This window comes from Halyomorpha halys, unplaced genomic scaffold, assembly GCF_000696795.3.
Source record: "Halyomorpha halys isolate HHAL.00 unplaced genomic scaffold, Hhal_1.1 Scaffold218.1, whole genome shotgun sequence".
Lineage (NCBI taxonomy): Eukaryota > Metazoa > Arthropoda > Insecta > Hemiptera > Pentatomidae > Halyomorpha > Halyomorpha halys.
This window is the reverse complement of record NW_027109445.1, coordinates 267,629-290,734: the sequence shown is the minus strand read 5'-3', so window position 1 is coordinate 290,734 and position 23,106 is coordinate 267,629. Positions and strand designations below refer to the sequence as shown.

Genomic DNA, 23,106 nt, shown 5'->3' with positions numbered 1-23,106 from the left:
CATCAAGTAGTTGAAGTTACTAATCAGAATTGTAATTTCATTTTTTAGTTTCAAATTACAGTAATTGCAATTCTTTTTTGTCCAATTCTACTCTTTAATGTTAATATTTATATTTATAGTGTGGTAATTTGTATCATTGACAGCTGTGGCCTTCAACTTATTTTTATTTAGTTTGAATTGTACATGATAATACATAATTCAAATCAGCTTCAATTTTTAGTGCAGTGTTTTGAATATTTCTGAGATAAAAAAAAAAATGAAAATTAGATGTGGGAATAATTTGTGTATAAGTGATTACAAAAATGTTCAAAAGACAATGGGTGACAGATGAACTGCAACAATGGGTTGTTGTCTTCAGAAATAAAGGTTCTATTGTATCTAGTTAAAAAAAAATGTTAGGGAATCAATTGTATTAATGTATAACCATTAATGCCTATAGTTGTCCATTGCTGGAATAATGTAGATGGACATGGTGTACTGTATTTAGAAATCAGTTTTAAAAAGGTTAACCTGGAACTGGTGGAAAAAGGATATTGCAGAATGTTAGAATGGTAATGTGAGTTAGCAGTAATTTGTGTAAGTCAGGTGAAAGACCTTATTGTATTTTAATTATTTTTTAATTGTAGAATGATGAGAAACTTTTGATTTACAGTAAAGGCAAAATAGGGAATACCAATGCAACTTATGGATTGGGAGTGTGATTTTGTTAAAATTTTAGCTTTAGTTTGGCTGATGTTGGAAAACAAGCTGCGTCATTCCTTCAGTCTATTTGGTTCACCCCCCTGGGTGTGAATGAGAAATAGTGGTATTGATAAAGTAACACTGAAATCTTTGATTTTTCAGGTACTACAGTCCTGGGTCAGATGAGAAACTTCAGGCTAAAAAAAAAATATATATAATTGTATTAGATTATATATTATATTAGACTTCCAAATGTTTTCTGGCTAAAGCCAATGAACACAGGAATCTTATTGTTTTCCAGGGAATATCTGAAAGATTCTTATTTCTCCAGGTCATGTGAGATCTTTTAAAATTCCATTTGAGGGTAACAGGTTTCAAAATATAGAATAACTACTCATTACATTATGAAACAAACCTTGTTTTTTTTTTAAATAAAAATAAAGAGGATATAGTATAGAATTTTCTCAACAATTTAAAAAATTTCTACTTTAGAGAGGGAAGGGTAAATGAAGTTTTCTTCGTTGTAAGTTCCTGTGTGAATTGGAAGAATTTTGCAAAGAATCAGAGAAGGGATTTTTTCATGCTTAAACACCATCTGAAGAGAAGTGACACATTTATTTGGTACTTCACCTTATAGTATTATACTGTGAGAAGTAGAGCTTGAAATAAATTCCACGAATTTTTTCTCATGTTCCAGACTGTACCTTACCTAGTTTATCATACCCTGGTGCCTTTCTTCTAGGTGTGTCTGGGTTGTCTTCCATTTTCTTTCTACTGTTACCTCATTCTGGTTACAGAGCAAGATTAAGATTGTGGTTACAGGCAAAAAGAAGTAGACCAAGAGGCAGCAGCACTATGAAATAGGACCTTACAGTTTTGAAATGGTAAGAAGCTTTGCGCTCCTTGTTTCCATTATTTATGATACCAAGAAATCAGAAGGAAAATATTAGTAGGAAATAGAGCATATTATTTTTGGGGGGAATTTAATGGTATAAAATTTATTAATGATCTTCAGTCCAGTTGCACACAAAGAAATTCTCTGAGGGGGAGTGGTGCATCTGTGTAGGAGTTAAATTCTATCCACCTCATTTGTTATCTGTTTGATAACTTACAATTTTAATTTTTTCGAAATACAGGAATCAAGAGATATACATTTGTCCATATATAAGCAAATGTAGTTCATGATATTCGATAAAATTGATTCTGGGACTTTTTTGAGCTAAAACTCAACTTTCTCCACATTTAAGGCCAAATTATATGGACTATTTATTACTAAACATAGATGTGCTTGGGAACGTTCGTGGGTGAATTCCCTGCGTAAGGGAATGTTGGGAATGGAATTTGATGATATGGGGGGATAAAGATATTAATCTTTACAATTTCTTTAAACTGTATCAGAATCGGACTAATGGCAGTAGGTGTTATGTCGGAGTTCTTGAAATTATGCCCAATTCGTTACAAGCATTACCCTCACCTATAATGCTGAAACAGATACTTAAAGTATTTTAGCAATTTCTACCAATATTACAAAAATGCCACTAAGCTACAAGGTTAGAACTGGTCCTCACGAAAAAAATTAATTCTTTGAGTTTTGACCCTTTCATTCTGGATATGCGATATGTTTTGGGCTTAATAAACTAAATTAAATAAAGAAGTCAATTTAATGGATAATATATAAATAATTATTGTACTACTCGAAAGCATTCTGAGGATAGGGGAGATGTCCACTGCATTTATTTATTTATCTGCTTTATTTATTATATAAAGCGCAAGTGATACCCTCTCACACAGGAGACCTCTCCCTAATCCTTATTCAGCCTTCAGACAGTTCAAGAATTACTGTAAATTGTATGTATGGTGTAAATAAATTAGTGAAGTTTAAGTATATCCTTTTGTATTATATACTGTTTGAGTTAATAAATAAAATGATTGAAGGGCAAGAAAAAAAAAATAGTGGATAAGGAAATAATTATTTATTTTTTTCTTAGACGAATATACAACCTGGTCTTTTATTTTCGTCTTAAAGGCATTTTCCTGTATATCTTCTTTTATTCTCTCTGCTCGATAATATTAAATTTTTTGGATGGAACTTTCGAAAATTGTAGTGGACATTCGGACTAATCTTGTTTCTTTAGCGAAAAAAATAATTTTCTCTTCCTTTATTTGAAAGGCTGGAATATCGTTTTCAGGTATCATTTTTCGATGATAATAATTATTTTGTCATTTTTTTTTTATGATTCATGTTCCTGAAGCCTACATCAAGAAATGGGAATTTTTCTCTATTAATAGATTGATATGATTGCCCTATAATGCTGAATTTTTCTATTATTTTCCGTACTTTAATATATTAATATATTAGCAATTATGATCAATAATAACTGAAGTCACAGATCATTTATTCGTAAAGAAATTAATCGCGTTTAAAAGGTAGATTTCAAGCAATTCTTGGTTAGTTTTGAAGTCAAGATAACAGTCCCAACCATATGACCATTTAATATTTTCCTGTTTTTTCCCTTTTTTTTTAAATAGAAATAGCTCGCTTCACAATTATTTTAAGTAAAGGTCGTTGAAATGCAAAAAATGCATTCTGCTGCCATTTCATTGTCAAGTGGTGCTCTCTTGACACGTTATATATAAGCTACCAGTTCACTACACATCTTGTTGTAGATCTGTTCGAAGTAGGTTATTTTCAGAACCTAAAAATAAAAAGTATCTTAGGTGTTAGATTTTAGACAAGTTGTTAGGGACTATTGGACATGGATATTTCTTGATTTGCGAAATGTAAAATTGTTTCTTTTTCAATTCTTTAATGAAAGTAAATATGAATGGCAGTATGTTTAGTATTTAACTTGTTCTTTTTATATTCCTGGAATCAAGACATGTTTTGGCAACAGTTCATCTCTAATGAAATTTCATTATTGCGTCTGGGGATGAAATGAATATGTATCTATCTATATATTTACCCCTTTTGTGAATATCACTTTTGATTTGAAGGTGAGGTTTTCAATTCTTATATATGAATAATTACATGATGTTAATTTTAATTTTGATTTATTGATATATGGTAATTAAACTAATGAAATTTTCCATTAAAGTACATTTATAAATGTAGAGTAATATGTATGATTATTTTCTATTTGATTTGTATTAATAAATCCCACAAAATTTTAGACTTTAATTAACTGCTCATGTCAACTATACAATTATTACTTTAATGTTTTCATTATACCCCTAAGGGGATTGTCATTGCGATTTAAGGCTTAAGGTCAAAGCTAGAGAAGACATGTATTTTGTTTAAGAAACTAACATTGTACACATTAATGTGAGTCACCATTTATTTTTAATATAATGTTATTTTTAACAGTTAACTGTTAACTGCAGTTAATCTTAAAATGAACAACAACTACAAAAGTAATGACAGTGGAGAACGTACTCCAAATGGACTGCTATCAGTTATAAATAATGAAGATGGAAATCAAGAAAACAATGACAGGGAAGGAAATAACTTGGAAGAAGTCGCACGTATGGATGAAGATGTTCGAAGTGTAGAAGAAACCAGTAACAATAGAGACAGTCATTCATCTTCTGAAGATGAAATTGTGAGTAAATATTTCAGTTTTTTGTATTATCTTGAAACCAATAATAATAATTTGTGTTAATTGGGAATGAAGTTAATATATACCAGCTATGATACATATTAATTTCATTATCTGTAATATGAAAATGTATATAAATTATCTGAACTTAAGTAACTTTGACTTAATTTTATTTACTTCCGTGATGCTAGATATGTTTGGTCTAATGATGCTGATAAACAAGGTATTCTTTCATTCTTAATGTAAAATTGTGGTGTTTTTAATTTTTATCTGATTAAAAAGATCCGTTATCTTTCTTTGTACTGAATGTAGGCTTAAAATGTTACAAAGTATAGACTAATTTTATGATTTATTAAAAATCAGTTTTCTTTGGAATTTTTAAAATAAAAAAATTGATCACCTTTATTTTGGTTTTTCCTTTTATTGGTTGTGATATTTGTTTGGTAAACAAGGTTAATATTTTAATGCTAGGGTTAATATAAATAAATACGTGCCTGTTATCTCTAAGTGTGATAACAGTGATAAATTTAATGTTTTCTTACATTTTAATTTAAAATTTATTTAATGCTTATTTGAAGTCATTTTCGTTATAAATTTTAGTCATTAATGTACTGAATGTTTATTTTCCTGTATTTTTAAGGACTTCAAAATATCAATTACTAAAGATATATGGGTATCTACTCATTAAGGTTTTAAATTTCTATTGATTTGTATAATTATAATTATTGCCTTAAAATTTAGGAATTCGTACTTTGATATCCTATTCTGGTTCTATTTTTTTATAAGATAATTATAATTCAAAATTATGAATATATGTATACTGTTTGAAAAAGTCCACTACAATAATAACGGGAAAAAAAAATATATATTTTTATCATAAAGATGAGTAAGCAAATTAGTTATTCAAATTGATTTCATGACAAATTGTTGATAGACGTTGACAGATAATTTCATTATTGATAAGGCTTTCAGAGTTCAATTTTCAAAATACTGGAATCACAATTCTTGAAATCAACTTCCCTTCTATTTAATAACATGGTATTTATCCCCTTTAAGTATTATGATAAGAATTACCTTATGTATTTATATATACTTTATAAATAGATTATGTATTTATTATTGTCTCAATTAGTAGAAGATTGAAAATGGAAAGCATTTGTGTAAGTGTTATTTAGGTAATTTTGTTGATGTATTCTTCCCGATTAGAAGGATATATATCATCATTGGTTTCTTTTTTTAAGGAATTTAAATATGTTTGGAACTTTTACAAAAGTTTTCATCAGGTTACTTTTATGATGTAATAGACTACAAAAATTCAGTGTTGTCCTTAATTCATTTCCTACATTGCTTTCTATTCTATTTCTAGTCTTTGATTATTTTATAACGATTGTTGGTGGCCTTAATTATTTTTCATTTTCACATCTTCATTATTTTTTGATTATTCAGTTTTCTCAATCAGCTGACACTATCAGTGAAAGAAATAAGTGGAGGGACATCAACACAATGAAAGATATATCAAGTTAGATCTGTATTAGTACTTTGTCAATTTAGATATATGTTAGGAGGAAACCTTTCTTTTTATATCTGTTATGCTTCTCTGTTAACTGTCTGGTGTTTTATTTTATCAACTACCTATTATTATGCGTCTCTTAAGCAAAAGTTGACATTATCTACCTGAAGCTGTAATCATGTAAATAATTAATCAAAGTAAATTATTTTTCTATTACTAGTTATTACAAAACATCAGATCATTAAGTAGATTATATCTGTTCACTCGTACTTGATCTAGAAATAAAGGAGTATCCAAAAGTGTGGACAAAGCCTTTATTAACCGCATGTACACAGGAGTAGGTATTAGGTGTTAAGTAAGAGTGCTATATGTTTATTTATCTGCAATTTAGGTTTATTAGTGTTCAACCAACATATTTATTGTTCAGCCCATTTCGTTCTGTTATTGTCAGATTTTATTCTCTTCAAAAGTTATTGTGTTTGAAAAAAAAATCTTCATTTTGTCTGTTTATGCTACCTGAATTCTTCAATATTATCCTATTTTTAAGAAATATATATATCTAAGTTTTTAAAAATAGTTTTTGTTAAAAAATGTACAGCAATCTAATGCTGTTTGTTGTTACTTTTTATTTTTTACTTACTCAATCATCTGATCTAGAATAGGTAAGATATTCAATCGAAATATAGTTTTTGATATCTCAATATATAGTTTTTGACTTAATTTACATTTATATTTTAGGATCTCCTGATTCTAATTAAGTGATATTAAAAGAAAATATATTTGTTCCCTATTCCCAAGCACTTCTTTTTATGGTTTAGTTTAGAAAAAAATTAGTTGGCTGTAGGCCTTCATTATTTAATAATTGTTGGTATCATTTCAGGATTGGGGTACCAATCCAATCAATCCAGACTGGTTAGAAGAAGGATCTGAGTGTTCGAGTTCTGCAGGTGAAGGAAATTATGATGGATCACGTCCAGCAGGCCCTAAGTCTCCTAATGTCATATGGATTCCAAAGCCCAAACACAAGTGGTTTGTTGTCAAAGAAATTGCTAAAAGGTTAGAGCTCATTATCTCCATATGTAATATATCATCTCTATTAAAAATTTTAGAAAAAGGCGATTGATTATTAATTAATTTTTTAGAGAGATAGGGGATTTTCGCCATCCAGCTTCTTTCACACAGCGATTTTATGGCTCACTTCATGCTGTTCAACGCCTTGAACTAATGTATAAATTGGAAAAACATGAAGGTTGTGTTAATGCTATTAATTTCAATTCTTCCGGAACAAGACTTATTTCTGGTTCAGATGATAAATTAATTGCTGTTTGGAATTGGACTGTAGGAAAGTGCCTTACAACATTCAACTCGGGGCATTCTAGCAACGTTTTTCAGGTACAGAGTCTAATATAATCCATTTTAATTATTTCTCTTTACATTTATACATAAGAATCAAAGAGGTATACCTCAAAATTGTCATTCTCAGAAGTTTTATAGTTATTGAACTTGTGTTATTGTGCTACAAGCTTTAGTGAAAGAAATAAACCAGCAATTCCTTCTTTGATGAGCTCATAATGTGTCATAACACTTTTTGAGTCATGCCTCTATCGTTCTAAATATGCGAAAAATATAAAATTATTATTTTTTTTAAATAAGTTATATATTCATCTCGTTTAATACCTTAATGATTGAATTTCTCAACCTTATAAAATGATTGATCTAATTCTGATAGATAACCAAGAAACATTTAAAAAGATGAAAAAGTGACTTGTGGTCCTTGAGAAAAACTTGCTGTTACCATGATAACACGTGATAAAACTAAGGGAGGGGGCATTCAATTTGATCAGAAATTACAATAAGTTAACTTTGTTGTGAAAAACTTTATTAAGACTTGTCTTATATCTTTAAGATGTGGTAATTTAGTAACCACATTTTGATCTATTATTTGCCATTTTGTTCTTGTAGTGTAAATATTTACCATTGACTGGTGACGGCCACATAGTAACCTGTTCTCGTGATGGTCAAGTAAGACTTGCTTTACAAACTAGTAACGGTGGTTATGAAAGTTCTCAAACCCTCGCTCATCATAGTCGTGCCTGTCACAAAATATCTATTATAAAACAGGAACCGCATGTCGTTCTTTCTGCTGGTGCTGATGCTCAGGTGTTTTGTATTGATGTTCGAGAAAAGAAACCAAACAGGTATGTAGTAATAAGTTTTTCTTTTATTATTTACTTACTATATTTTAAAAATCTTAGGAAGAGCTCTAATTTTTTTACTAAACTCAACTGTCATTGTATCCGCATTCACCTTGAACTTATTTAATTTTGAAATGAGATTAGTTTTAAAATAAAATTATTGAAAAACTACCGAACTTTGAATATAATTGGAAATCTTTCATAAGTCTTGATACAATAAAGTCCTTAAGGTGGAAGCAACCAGTCCTTTACAGATTTAAGAGCTTCTACTCGGTTTATTTTCTGTGGTAGTATCTTTACAATTTATAAATAATTCCTTTGAAATATTGGTTTATTAGATGTATTAATAAGCTTTTTAATGCTGTTGGTATAAGACTAACTGTTTTCATTCTGCATTTATGTGAATTTGTCTTTTGATGTTTTTTTACATCTGGATTGGTGAATCATCGATTGATTAGTTAGTTATTAGTATTTAAGAGACTTGAAGCTTTATTCTTGTAATCTTCTAATTATATAATATTATTGTATTATGGTTTAATTTTTTCATATTTTAAAATTTTCATAATATATCCTGATTATAAGTTAACTAAATCAATTAATTTGATTTTTCAGATTAATGTATGTCAAAGAAGACTCTAGCAGAATTAGTCTGTACAGTATAAATGTCAATCCTTTGGAACCGAATGAATTTTGTATTTCTGGTGAAGATTTATACATTAGGCTGTACGATAGAAGGTTTATTAGTAGAAATGGTGTTCCGAAAGTTAAATATTCTCCAGCCCATTTGCAGGTTAGTTATTTTAATTTTTTTTTTTTATTTGGAAAAATTAAATATTACAGTTGTTCATGATTTATTTTATTAATCTTTTATTCAATACCAGATCAGCCTGGTGGGCTTTACATGGTTTAAATAACAGTAAGATTTTTTTTTGTTTTGAAACTGGTAGAACTCTAGAGACCAATAAAGAAGAAATGGAACCATGTACAGACCGTCCCCTCTCCTGATTTGGGACAAAGAGGGTTCCTTAGTGCAATATGAGGTCCTTTTATAGTGCATTTACCTGTTAAAACCTTTCTACTAACACTAATATATATGGAAGATATACAATCAAAATTGTTCTAACAATGAGTTCTCACTAAATATATGTTTTGAATTGTTCACTAGAAAAAAAAATCTTTTTTTTTTCTATTTAAACTTTCTATTGACTATTTGTTAGCAGGAGAAATCTGTTTATGTTACCTGTGCAGTATTTAGTTACAATGGTGCGGAAGTGATCGGATCTTATAATGATGATGATATATATATGTTTGATACAAAACAACCTTCGGGTACTAATTATGTTCATAGGTATGAAGGGCATCGAAATTCTGAAACAGGTATTTATCTTTATTTATTTGTATTGGAATTAAATTTTGTTTTATTAGGTCTGTTAATCTTTGGCTTCTGTAAGTTAGCTTGTTTTTTTTTGTATAAATTTTAAGTCTCCACTACAATTCATATCAATATAGGATATTTATTATATTGGATAAGAATATGTTTGTATAATATCCAAAATAACATCTTAATATTAAAAATGAAAGTAAACAAGACAGTGGAAATTTCAGTTAGTACAAAAAGTGCATTAGTTAATACACGGCAGAACATGTATTCTCAATTAAATAAGCTTTCCCCTTGGGCCGCCCATAGCTCAGTGGTTAAGACACAGTCTTACCCAATTTTGATGTCTATTGGCGGTGCCGGTTCGAATCCGGCCTGGGACGTCGACTTTTTTCATTGAGTGGCGGTCCCACAAAATGAAGAACTTTGACCCCCAACTATGGTTAGGAGTAAGGACTCCAATGGGAGTCCTGGCCGAAAAAGGGAAGAAAAAAAAAGCTTTCCCCTTAAATACATTGGATTGAAACCATAAGTATAGTTTAGCATGAATCTGAAGGTTATTGCGTATTTTTTACTCAGATCATCTACTTTAGGAAATCAAATTTTTATAAACCAAATTTTGGAAAGGGTTTTATTAATGGAACAATTACAAATGATTTAGTTCTTCCATCCTCTTCTTAAAACAGAGGGCATCTTTTAACGTAAAATTTTGGCAACCAACATGTTAATTTATTGTAAAAAATGTATAGGTTATTTCTATATTAACCTGCCATTAGTCATGGTTGATGTTAGTTGTCATAAATGGTTTTAAGACTGTCTTACCATATAGTGGCAAGCCGAGCCATCGTCCAATGTATCTTTCTAACTCGTCATTTTCTGCTGATAAGTGTGATTCAAAAAAACTAATATACTTGCTAGTGATGCTAATATATTTGATATCATAGATCGGCATGATCTACTTGTTTCTTCTTTTTGTTTTGCTATTTCTTATTTCTAATTAATTTCTTATTTATGTATTAACATTTTGGCAAGGATAATTGATAATAAATTTTATGTGGTTAAAAATTGTATTTGCAACTTGATTTGATTTATGAAATAGTTGTGACTGTTATTAGTATTTTTTCTATGTATAGTTATATTATGAACTCACAACAGCTTTTATTTATTATATGAAGTAGTTCCCTTTTTCTTCATTCATTTGACACATGTTAACGCAGTTTAAGGATATCAGTTATTTTTCATATTGAGGGTGATTTAAGAAATCAGTGCAACCATTAAGACCTGGTTTTAGGCTACATCCATGCATCCATTGCTGGATTGACTTATTTTTTTATTTCCTTTATTTAAATCATATTTTAATTAATAATACACTCAGTTCTTTTAGCATAATGGAAAAAAAAAATGTTTCATAGTTTTTGTCAAATTATTGAGGCTTTCTTTGTTTAATTCACAATAACATATATTTTCCAGTTTCCTTCATTCTAAATTAATTAATTGATATTATTTCTTTTATTTTTTTAAGTTAAGGGTGTTAATTTTTTTGGACCCAAAAGCGAATTTGTAGTATCTGGTTCAGACTGTGGGAATATTTACATTTGGGATAAAAATACAGAAGCCATTGTTCAGTGGATGCGTGGAGATGAAGATGGAGTGGTAAGATTAATTTATTATTTTTACAAATCAACATTTTATTTTTACTTATATATTTAGATTATCATAATTTATTAATGTCAGATGGAAATAGAAGTTCATTATATTAAGTGCCTGTAAATTTCTTGTTTTCATACATTTCAACATCTATAAACTTTATAGTTGTATGTAAATAATTAGAGCAAAAAAAAAAAAAGTTAGCTAATTCCAGATAATGTCTTTTAGTCTCTCTAACAGCAACTAAAACCAGTAACTAACTGGTCAGTGTTAAACAAAATTGTTTTAATGCTAAATAGAAAAAGTTTATCCCATACCATATAGTACAGATAATTCAATAGATTTTACTTAGTGAATGTTAAACTATAGGTATGTTCCAACACGGGTCTAAACTATCTTCAAACTGGCTGTTGCATGCGTATTACGATTTTACCAGACCAAATCTTGTATCCAATCTGTGCCTATATTTTCAATAATAGTTTTGACCTGTGCTAAATCAATACTCATGTTTATAAATGATGGTCGGTCTCTATTTGCTTAATTGGTATTAGATTAGGTTGTTGAAGTGATATGTACTATCTCTGCTGTGGTATTGACTAATTATCTATTAACTGCCTGCTACTTATGACAATGGTTTTTTTTTTAACTCTTACCATAATAAATTATTAATATTTTTATAAAAGGAATATGATCCAGGTGAAGTCAAAATAATTCATACAGTAAATAAACCATTTATTGCGAGCCAATGTTTCGCCCCACTCTGCAGGGCTAAAAAAAAAATACAAACAACTAAGATAATTTAACAAAGTAACATAAAAGATAACATGAAATATGAGTAAATTATATTTTAACTCATTTTTAGCCATACCTTAGTTTACTTTTATTTTATGTTATCTATTATCTTACTTGGTTGCATTATTTTAATTTTTAATATCATTTGTAGCCCTGCAAAGTGGGGTGAAATGTTGGCTCACAATAAATCGTTTATTTATTATTTAAGTTATTTTTACCACACCCATCTTTGGTTTGACCAGATCATCTTCCTTTTATATATGACACTCCTTTTCCAATATTATTTTTACATTTTTATTTTACCTACTAGCTGCTAACTTTTTATCAAGGACTTGAGATATTTGAATTATTTCAACTATATAGGAGAAATTGAAATTCATTACTTTTATAAAATCTTGAATTTTCCAAATTTGTCGACTACACAAAATTTACAATTTCATTTAGTTAAGCTCTATGAAAATCATTTAATTTAAAAAATTTTGATAGTTAATAGTTCCATTTTTACTATATTCTTGAAAATAAAAATTGTCAATAAATACAGTTTTAATAATGCACAGACATTTAGCCTAGTTATGATATGTATTTTGTTTATATATTTACTCTTATTTTTATTATTGAATGCTATGAATAAATAAAATAAAAATCTATTTTCAGATAAACTGCCTAGAACCACATCCTAAGATACCTGTTCTTGCCACTAGTGGTCTAGATTCAGACATTAAAATCTGGGTTCCTTCTTGTGAAAATGAGCCGTCATTAGCTGGTTTAGCCAAGGTAAACAATAATCAGATAAGGATATAATAAATATTAATTCAGTTGCATATCAATAAATAAAAGAATTTCTCATAATTAATATGGAACATAGTAATTAAAATAATCCATCTTTTACCGGATAAATATATCTTGGAACAGAATTTGAATAATGAGATAAAATATAATACATGTATTTGAACTATAAACAAATTATTTAAACAATCAACTTATAGTGAATCCTTATAATATCTCCTAATAAACCCTTCTATAAATATTTCTGAAATATCTCCCTTTTACGAAATTAAAGTAGAACTTGTGAGCATAATCTCTAATTTTAAACAAATTATTACGATTTTGCATTAAACTGCCAATCTGTTTTTATAAATAACTAATTTTATAATTTAACTGGCTTTCCCGGGTCCTATTTATGGGTAGTCATATCTGAGTCAAATTTTAGATTTTTAGAAGGGGCTTAGTTAGAAAAGAATGATAGATGGAAATATAAGTGATATATTGAAAATAAGTGAACTAATAACTGTATAGTGGGGGTAGGACTGTTTTAGGGGCTCTGCGGCTGGGGCACTTAAGGTCAGTGTTCTTTCCAAACCTCTGTAACTTTTCTCGGAACCCTCTGTGTCCTGTTAGAATCTGTGAGAACGAATAGCTCAGAGAACCCATTTAGCCTTCAAAGTGCCTTTTTGGCTCACACCTTACCACCCATTCTACTCTATTTAGTCCTCTCCCAACATCTTCCATAGGTTTGGCGTTTCACTGATCCTGATGTTGTGCCTCTCCAGTTGCGCTACTAGCTCCTACCTCTTCTTTTCATATTTGATGAAATCTTCCTCGAGGATGAGATCCATGGACATTGCACCTCCACTATTCTGTATGTCTTTGTGACACTCAGCAAAACCAGTCTCTGTATAGTGAACTGTTTCCTCTTCTAATTCTGTGTGAGGTTCTTGCTCCATACAGAGGATGTGTACCTCAAATTACCCAGGATCACAACTTCGCAGACGGTCATTGTGGCTGGGTTCCTGAGACCCTAAAACGTACCTCCTATCCTTACTCAGTCTATAAGGCCACCCTATTCTTTAAGTATCCCAGATGAATTGTGGCATCAAAGCCTCTTTTTATTCTCACACCAAGGTACATTACATCCTCATTAGCACGATGAGTAACTTATACACCTATATATCAATGGCATGTAAAGATAATCTTTTATTAAAGACTAGTATAAAAATATTGGTCATAAAATAAATATTTCTTTTTCAATCTCTTAAGATTTGAGTTATCAATAATTGGCTGTAATATAAATAATTATAAGTTTAATTATTACTCTGATGAATACGATATCATTTGTATTATTTTTTTCAGACTGTGAAAATAAACAGAAAAAAGCGGTATTGTCGTGCTATTGGTTCTAGAGATTCATTAAATGATACTTTAGTGAGATGGTGGCGCCAAATGCGTTACATTCAAAGGCATCAGGTAAGAAGTTTATATTTTATATATTACATTGTGTCTTTAATTCTTATGTTGTTTTTAATTTAGTATAAATAAAAATGTACTCAGTTCTACTTTTTAACCACTTAGACTGAAGCTTCTTGATTCATTGAGTATTTTTTTCAAAGTCTGTTATTCTAGTGAGGATGATTGATGAGTACATACTTCAATTAAGAAGTTGTTGAACAAACTAAATAACCGAGATTAGTTTGAAAGGAATTATGGAAGGCTGACTAAGTTATAGCAGCTATGTCAATCCCTGATTTGCCTAGCCTTGTTTCGTTAAGTAGATGTTGGGTGTAGGACGATTTGGATTTTAAAAGTAAAAAAAAAAAATACTGATCTATAACTGGGGCTTACACGTTCTGTAATAATTATGGTTTTATGTGAAATTCTCCATAATTAAATTAAACAGTTGAATCTTTTGTACGTTATTATTGGAGGCGTTGAAAACCAAAGCTGAACAATCAACATGCCTATTTTTTTTTGTAAAAAATCTTTTATGTAGAGTATTTTACAAATTTTTATCAAACTGATTGAGAACAGTTTTGAAAATGAATCCTTATATTTTGTTATTAAGGGATAGATTTGTTGTATTACTGAAAAATGAGTTTTATTCTTAATTTTTGCATGGTGAGATTGAGAAACCAAACTGGTTCTCAACTACTCATTGAGCAATATCTAAATCTGTTGGTTATTTGTGCGTATTGTGTGTGGAATAAGTTCTATTTTATGATTTTACTTTAAATGAATTGAAATATTATACATTTAGATGACAGGATTATTCAAGAAACTTGTGCTTTAAACTATATATGTTACTTGAATTTTGAGTTAATGACTCCTCTGTACTAAGCTGCTAAATGTGTTAAAGTAATATTTGCTAAAGTAATGTTAGCCATTTTCTTAAACAAGTACTTGTTTGATTCTATTTCACTTAAAATAAAAGATACTTTCAAATAAGTTTTATTAATAAAATTTTTAATTTTATGAAAGATAAAATGGTCTGTCTAGGGGGATTGCCAAGAAAAATCACAAACGAGTAAAAACTTGGTTATTGCTAGCCAACATTTCAACCCACATTCAAGATCTTTTTCAGAGTTAAATAATAAAAATATATAATTACTGTAGAGGTACAAAATTAATAATATATATTTATATTTGTATGCTATGCATATATTTATATATATTATCTTATACCCATATGTTAGTTCTACATTGGTTTGTATTTAATTTATTTAGTACTGATGAAGACTAGTAATGTGAGTCCGGTTACCAGGTTAATTATTAGTAACGTGGGTTACCAATAAATAAATATTTTACCATTTTCTGATTTTCGATTGCTACCTGGACCTCAGCCATCATTATGTGTACTGCATATAATAACTAATTATCTTCCAGTAAATACTAAAAAAGATAAATAAATTATCAGGAGTATTTTTTACAAGCTTAGATTAGTATCAACTAAATGATAGGATTGCAATCTGATGTTAAAAAAATGAAAGAAATGTTGACTTTGAACTGGTTTCTTTAAACATTGTTATAGCTTTACATAAATCTCTCCTTTAGACTGCCGCTAGTTAGACTTACTCCCAACATGTTTACAGGCTTAGATAATCAGGGTTAAGGTATTAGTAGTCTGATGATAACAGAGGACATGTACAAACTAAGAAATTGTAACTGTACCGGTGATAGTACAATCGAACAAAATCAGAAGCATAGCCCCTTTAATAGATCAGTAAAACAAAAATTTATTTTTTTATTTAAAATGATTGCTTAAAAAATTAATTTGTTTTGTTTCCTCAATATAGCACTGTTGTTTATCAATTCCAGGAGGTTTGATAAATTCAAGAATAGTTGTCGTTTGAACTTTAAAAGTTATTTCTCTAAGACTTTCTTACGTTTTTCTGTTTGGCATGATACTGTTATCATATATCCTGTCTGTTATTTTTTATTTATATTTATTTACTTTTTAAGTTTATTTATTTATTTTTTTTTAGTTATTTTTTATAACTAAAACTTCTCCTTATCATCAAGTTTTAGATTAACTTGTATAACTGCTTTTGAACTCAGTTTTGATATTTTTTGTTTGTTTGTTTTTGTTGGTAATCAGAACTTGAGAGAAGGTGCGCCCATTTTTATTGAAATAGGTACGATTGGACGATCGTTTGCAAGACCTAACGAAGATGATGATTCTTCTATAAGCTCTTCTTCGTCTTCCTCTTCCTCAAGCAGCTGCTCAGACTAGTATCCATCACTTGAAGTATTCTAGTCTATTAATAGTAATTATATTTATATACCTTATCTAATTATAATTTTTTTTTCAATTTATTTTCTTTTTTCATGTATACTTTTGTTTTATATTCAGAAATATGTATTAACATTGAAAATAACATATTTTTAATTTTAAAATTGTTTGTGATAATATAGGCTTATGGTATTACATTATTATTTTGCTCAGCTAAACTCAAGTGTTTGCTACTTTGAGTTGGTCCTTATTTTTATAAATTAAATTTATGTTGAAAAAAAAAAAAAATTAACAGAAAGATTGATGTTAAACCTTAACATATCTCAGCTGAGGTATCTTCTTGAATAATGATTGAAATATATTTAATTTGCTGTCACCTAAATAAAGAACTATACCTAATAAATTTATTTGTTCGAACAAGTTTTTTTTTTTCTAACTAAACATGCAGATTGTTATTCAAATTCTTTACTTATTTCTTATTAATGTTAATTAAATATAATTGAATTAATCTTTGAAGAGAGGCTAAAAGAAAAAAAAATCAATTTATTTAATGTTCATTTACTACAAAATTCTATCAAAGAGCGAAACCTTTGGGACTGTTACTTATGCCTTCTAATGTGCATCTGATCACAGCTGTTTTGTATCTAATACAACATTCAGTTATATCTAACTTGAGGAGTCCACTGAAAGAATGATTTCAGTCTACTTTATAGGAGCATTGAAATAGCAATACCATATTTTGAGGTATGACAGATACTATCGAACAATAAAATCATTTTCAGTTATCTTTTTTGATTATTTTTTTTTTCACCAAACAAGTTGACTAGGTAATTTTTGTGGGGAAGAATGATTTATATCCAATGACATCAGTGGTATTTCTCACTCATTGTCAGAAGTTTAAGAGTTTATGATAAATATCATTTACCCATTGAATTGTAAAATTTTATTATGTAATAAAAAGTTAAACATTAATCTTCAATTTTCTTTGTAGAAACAACTGGACAATAAATGGTCTGTGACTAAAATCATTCTTTCTGAATTATACGTCATTGTGGACTCTTTAGTTGTTAAGTAAATAAACTTGTAGTTGGTTATATTAAAATTATTTTCCAGTTTGGTTACTGATTCTGACAATTTTGTTTAATCATCTTGGCTCTTTTTCCTTATGCAAGAAAAAAAAAAAAATGTAATTTTTATAGAAATATCGAATAATTCAATATTTAATTTTACCTATAATAATTAAAAATATGCATCAATACATATTACAAATTTCAGTAATCAAACAAAAAAAGAAGAATTTGGTTGCCTCTGTATTTTTTTTTTATTCATACTGTTATATTCTTTATATAAAATTAATTAATTAAAATAATTTTTTTTTTATAATTTTACTTATTTACAAATATTAGTGTTTATTTTGAAATAAAAATTAAGATTGTTCAACTTAGAGTTTAATATTACTTAAAAATTTCATTCATTGGGTTTGCGCTAACTCTCAAGTTGTTAGCATCTTATAAAGCTGATATTTATTTTTTGAGTATTTATTGGTTTATTTTTTTTTTTAATTCTAATATTTTTAAAAATCTTTGTTATTGAAAATTTGCCTTTTTAGCCTTGCTGGGCTAGGGGTTGGAGTAATTTTTAGACTACCCAACGTTAGTCTCGAAAAATATTATTGTATATTCATTCGAAATAAGTAAATTTGAATTTACTTATTTAAACTAGAGAATAAAATTAATATGAATTTGACTAGTTTAGTATTGGAGATTAAATGGGAACATCTGCCCTTATTGTATTTATTTTTTTGTCAAGCCTTGACTCAGTAACGTTTGATCGAGGATTCCATATGTATAAAAAAGGAGAGGTATTGCAGAGACTATGTGCTGGATTTTTTTATTTAATTTTTTTAAAATTTGAATGTGAAGTTTTTTCTCTACTGAGTGTATCTAAGAATGATTTTTATGTATATAAAAATTATTTAATAATTGTTTTTAAAACAAATTTTGTTCTGACTTCTATTTTTGAAAACACTTTGTTATTGAATGAGGTTTTAAAATAAAACATGCAAATTTTTTTGAAAAAACGTTTTAATATTTAAAATGCTAAATTTGGAAATAGATTTTATTGCGAAAAGGATAAAAAAAATTCTTAAAACCTTACTAAAAATACATTAATTGATGTATATATTTAGTTAAATAAAACAAATTTTATCAAAATGAATTGTAAATTTTGAAAAAGCTCATCACAGATTCTAAAAAAAAAATTAACCCTTTTGTTATTTTTTCATTTACACATAAAGAAGAATTTTTATTGTAAATCTGATGTTTGCTTTATCATAAAATACACTAAAGTCAGTCATTTTAGAAAATAAAAACTGCTCAATCCAAAACTTTCGAAGATGAACCTTTTTAGAAATTTACAGTTCAAATCAATTCATTCTTTATTGGAAAAGTTCAAACAGGATTACTCTTTTTATGTTTTTTATTAGTATCATATTGTTAAACAAAATATTCTGGTCATCATTATAAAAGTTATACTAATGGTCCTAGGTGAAAATGCTAGTCAAATAACATCAGTTTTTTTTTTTTAACTTCTTCCATAGGTTTTCCTATATTTTCTTCTCTAGATATGTCGAATAGTTTTTCTTCCTTTTCAAGGTTGATAAAATAAATTTTCCTTCCAAGGCCTCTTTACTCTCCTGAATAAGTCTACTGGAATGAAAAACAAAATATTAGATTCTTGAGAATTAAACATATAAGATTTATATTGGGGTGTTCTTGATTAAATCTGACATCACTTCTCCATATTCAGAATGATACAATTAAATTTAACCTTAAAATATCTTTTGGATCTCTAAAGAAAACTCAATGGTTTTTTTTTTCATAAATTGAAAATGGCTAGCGTTATATGTATTGCATTCATGGATTTCAGGAATCTCCAAACAATACTTTTTTTAATGAATTGGCTTATTAGAAGTTTGTATTATCACTTCAAATTTCTAACTCACTCTAAATTATATTTCATCAACCATTTTTTGCTAATATTTGAGGGCAAATTAGACATTTTGCTGTTAGTTTAGGAGCCCTTGACACATTTATTCAACGGACGAACGTAAGGCTATTGAGTTTAACTCGGATCAAATCAAGTGTATTCCTTGTGTAATTTTAACTCAAATTTTGAATTTCCATTGAAAAAAAAAAAAAAGGAAAAAGCTGCGATTTGTTCTCAAATATTCAGTGCAAAAGGGTGAGTAAAAAACAGTTGTGTTAGAGGGTCCAGGCAGGTGCATTTCCAATACTTATGAAAAAAACAAAATGAAGTTTGATATCTAACATTTGAACTTTTTATTTCTATTCAACCGAATGGTAAGTAAAAGGTTGCAATTCGTTCTATTCACTTTTTTGATCAGTTTTGGAAATGCTTCAGCCTGGATTGATTTTTACCTACTTTGCTATATCGAATCAGAACAAATCACAACTATTTATTGTTCAGTTGAATAGAAATAAGAAATAGACATGTTTGAACTTAAAAATTAATTTTTTGTGTCTGTTTCAGAAACGCACCTACCTGAATTATCTTACCCGATTGATTTTTATTCACCTTGTCTTATTGAATATTTTAGAACATATCATTGCCATTTACTGTTTGATTGATAAACCTTAAAATATGTTCAAGCGCTAATATCAATAGGAATGCACCTGATTTGGACAGCAAGACTTGCCGATCCTAGTTGTAGAGACATTACTAGCCATAGTTGTGTGGCCAAATGTTTTTGGCTCCTCTATGTTTTTTTTTTCCATTTGAGATTATGTATGTATGTATGAGGTACATAATTTTTTTTTTTTGGGCTAAGGAGAAGTTTGTCAGTTTTGACCAAGTATGTCCCTTTAAACATAAATAAAATATCAATCTTGTTCTATGGCCTAATGTCTATACAATTTTAGATAACAGTTGATATACATTTTAGAAGGTGATCAGGTATTTGCTTAGAAAGTATTGTCTATTCTTTGGATAATGGTTATTTGAGTTAAATCTCTTTCTTTCTCATACCTCCTCTATGAATCACAAAACACTAATGTTGTTATTAATATTTTTTTTTTATTTGCAAGTAGTTCTATTAGATATTAAAGAAATAAAGTGGGTCTGAAACATAGTAACGTTTCCAACAGTTCCATAAGCTGACTCATTTTATTTACTAATGAAATGTGAGGAATCATTTATTTATCGTTTTAAAGTTTGTGGTAGTTGATTAAAGATTGCTTAAAGCATTATTTTAATGCTTACACTATTCTTAAATAAAACGATACTAATTAAATTCACATTATCAATTCTATCAGCAACAAACAAGTCGAAAATTAAAACCCTATGTAATTAAAATTATGACCTACAGACTATATATCTTTAATATTACTTACAAATAATACAATATTAATATTACAATACAAGTTACATACATAATATATTTTTATTAATTAAAGACATACCTCATAAAAACGATATATATATCGAGCTTATCCGGTTGTTGCTATGTTGGGACGAGACTAAGTGCAGCGACATGGTAAATATATCCACCTGACTTATTAGGTGATTTCTACTGTAGTTCATCAAAATGAGAAGAATATACTTGTATCTAATCATATGTTTTTTTCTTGATATCTAAAGTTTTCCTGTGGCATACTTGTATTTTTTTAAAAATCTCTTTTGCTAGGTGTGATATCCTTAATTCTTAAAAGATGGTTTTTATCAGAAGAATAAATTGATGAAATTCTGTCACTAATTGTCCTAATGAACTGTTTCATTACTTCCTCTTTTTGGAAATAGATCTGTGATGAAGCTTCTGTCTCATATATGAATGTTAATATGTACAATTTTTAATTAACACAATATACTATATATATTTTTTTAATTCTGATGTTTTCTAAACTGTTTAACACTAATAATATATTTTTGTAACATGTCTGTTATAGAATTGACTTAATCTTGGAAAGGTTTTGAAGCTGTTACTGTCTGGCATTCTTTGTTTGTTTATTTATATATGCGATCTCCAGACGGCTGGACCATATGGAGTTGTACTGACCGGAAGAATATAATGTAGATTAGTTTTGTATATATAGCCTCAATCGAAAATATTATGTAACTGTGAAATTAATAGATGGCGAAATGTGAAATGATCTTTTTATGTTGATTTATAACTTTATTGAATGAGAGAAGTTATTTCAAGTGTGAGAATCAAGTGAATCGTATATATTTATGCTAACATTTAAGTGAATTCACTACAATCCTTTGTTGGATAGGACTGTAATGTTTGTGATTTAGAATGTAAATGAATGTATATCCTAAAGTGATTGTAAATTTTTGAACTCTGTTTATTATTATACAATTATTTCTTAGGAGAGAAAAAGGAAGCAAACTAAATAGTTGTGTTCATATATTTCTTATTAAAAATTTAGATTAATTTTTTTTTTTGATTTGTTGAAATGTGATTATATAATCTAATATTGGAAATAAATTTTTTTTTTTTTTAAATGTATTCCGGATCAATAAATATTGGTGTTATAATAGGTTAGTTACCTGTAGGATAACCACTCTTCACACCTGAAATGGCCAGGTATAAAAAAAAAAAATTCATTCTGAAAGTCTGACAACAGGTGGAGAATTGCGGGCCATACAATAGTTGTGGGTCAGGCATAATTGACCTTTTCTAAGGTGTGTTAGAAGTCACTGCTCTACGCATATTTCGATTGAACGAGGTCTATGGAGACATGTCACTTCTAATTTCTGTTGATTCATTTTCAGTAAAATTAGTTTTTCGAGTAACTTGACAACTATACTTTTTCTGGAGGATTATAGGAGAATTAAAGTTTACTCTTTTGGAAGATAATTATTATCATTAAAAGTTGTAACTTTTTATTTTAGTAAAAATTTTGTCAATATTATTACATGAATCTGTATAAGCACCAAATCTGGTACCAAATAATTTTACTGACAAACAATTTAAATATTAAAAACATTGAAAATATTGATGGAAAACTTTTATTCGAATGATTAATTAATCAATTATGGCACAATAAAATAAGTAATAACACTAAAATAACTAATACATATTAGTTATAAGTACAATTATTCATGAAAAGTAAATAATAACTTATCAAGAACATGCTTGGATGAAGAACTAATTTACAACTTAGGATTAAATTCATATATCATTTGAAGTTTCTAAAATACATTTCAGAAAAATGCTGCACAACTCATATAAAGGTGGAATTATTTTATTATAGTCAAGATAAAATGATAATATATTTTAAAAACAATATTTTATTATTATTTCACAATTTAAGTTAGTAAGAGCATAAAGAATGGTGCTTGAAGAAGTTTGTCGGGGGGAGGGGTGCGGTCAGCAAAGAACAACATAAATAAACAAAACCACATTTATTTATTTTATGCCGCATAAAATAAATAAATATGGTTTTGTTTATTTATGTTGTTCTTTGCTGACCACACCCCCTGACAAACTTCTTCAAGCATTAATCTTGGTCAACTATCTACATCTCATAAAGAATGGTACAATTATTAATAAAAAGTAAATAATAGTTAATTAAGAACAGGCTTAAATAAATGTAATTGAAAAAAAACTCGCTATTTTTAATTCTAATCAATAAAACGAAAAAAAAAAAGACGATAAAATGTCAATTCAGAATTTAAAGAATGTTAAAATAATATTTCAACTAACTGCCGAAAGATAACAGCACAAATCAGGAAAAAATAGAAAATTATAGTTCCAATGAGCATATTTAGATGCCAGAACT

At 28.3% G+C, this 23,106-nt stretch overlaps 1 protein-coding gene across 6 annotated transcripts; it reads left to right on the top strand.

The window, feature by feature from the left end:
- Positions 1-1,410: 1,410 nt before the first annotated feature.
- On the top strand, positions 1,411-21,830 carry LOC106679779 (DDB1- and CUL4-associated factor 8). Of its 6 annotated transcripts, XM_014419115.3 has the most exons (13): positions 3,186-3,462; positions 3,559-3,675; positions 4,046-4,280; positions 6,668-6,843; positions 6,930-7,179; positions 7,750-7,985; positions 8,595-8,772; positions 9,200-9,359; positions 10,883-11,013; positions 12,454-12,573; positions 13,930-14,043; positions 16,169-16,337; positions 21,268-21,830. In XM_014419115.3, exons 3-12 carry the CDS (start codon positions 4,074-4,076, stop codon positions 16,301-16,303), a joined length of 1,707 nt encoding a protein of 568 aa, XP_014274601.1. In that variant the 5' UTR covers positions 3,186-3,462; positions 3,559-3,675; positions 4,046-4,073; the 3' UTR covers positions 16,304-16,337; positions 21,268-21,830. The 6 variants fall into 6 exon arrangements, with proteins under 6 accessions (XP_014274602.1, XP_024216531.1, XP_014274601.1 ...); XM_014419116.3 differs by lacking the exons at positions 3,186-3,462; positions 3,559-3,675 and adding an exon at positions 1,411-1,565; XM_014419117.3 differs by having other exon boundaries at positions 3,186-3,675; positions 9,203-9,359.
- Positions 21,831-23,106: the final 1,276 nt, after the last annotated feature.

Coding starts and splice junctions, on each gene's coding strand:
- LOC106679779 (XM_014419116.3), top strand. CDS start 4,074: ATGAACAACAACTACAAAAGTAATGACAGTGGAGAACGTACTCCAAAT. Junction 8,773..9,199: donor ATTCTCCAGCCCATTTGCAG/GTTAGTTATTTT, acceptor ACTATTTGTTAG/CAGGAGAAATCTGTTTATGT. Junction 9,360..10,882: donor GCATCGAAATTCTGAAACAG/GTATTTATCTTT, acceptor TATTTTTTTAAG/TTAAGGGTGTTAATTTTTTT.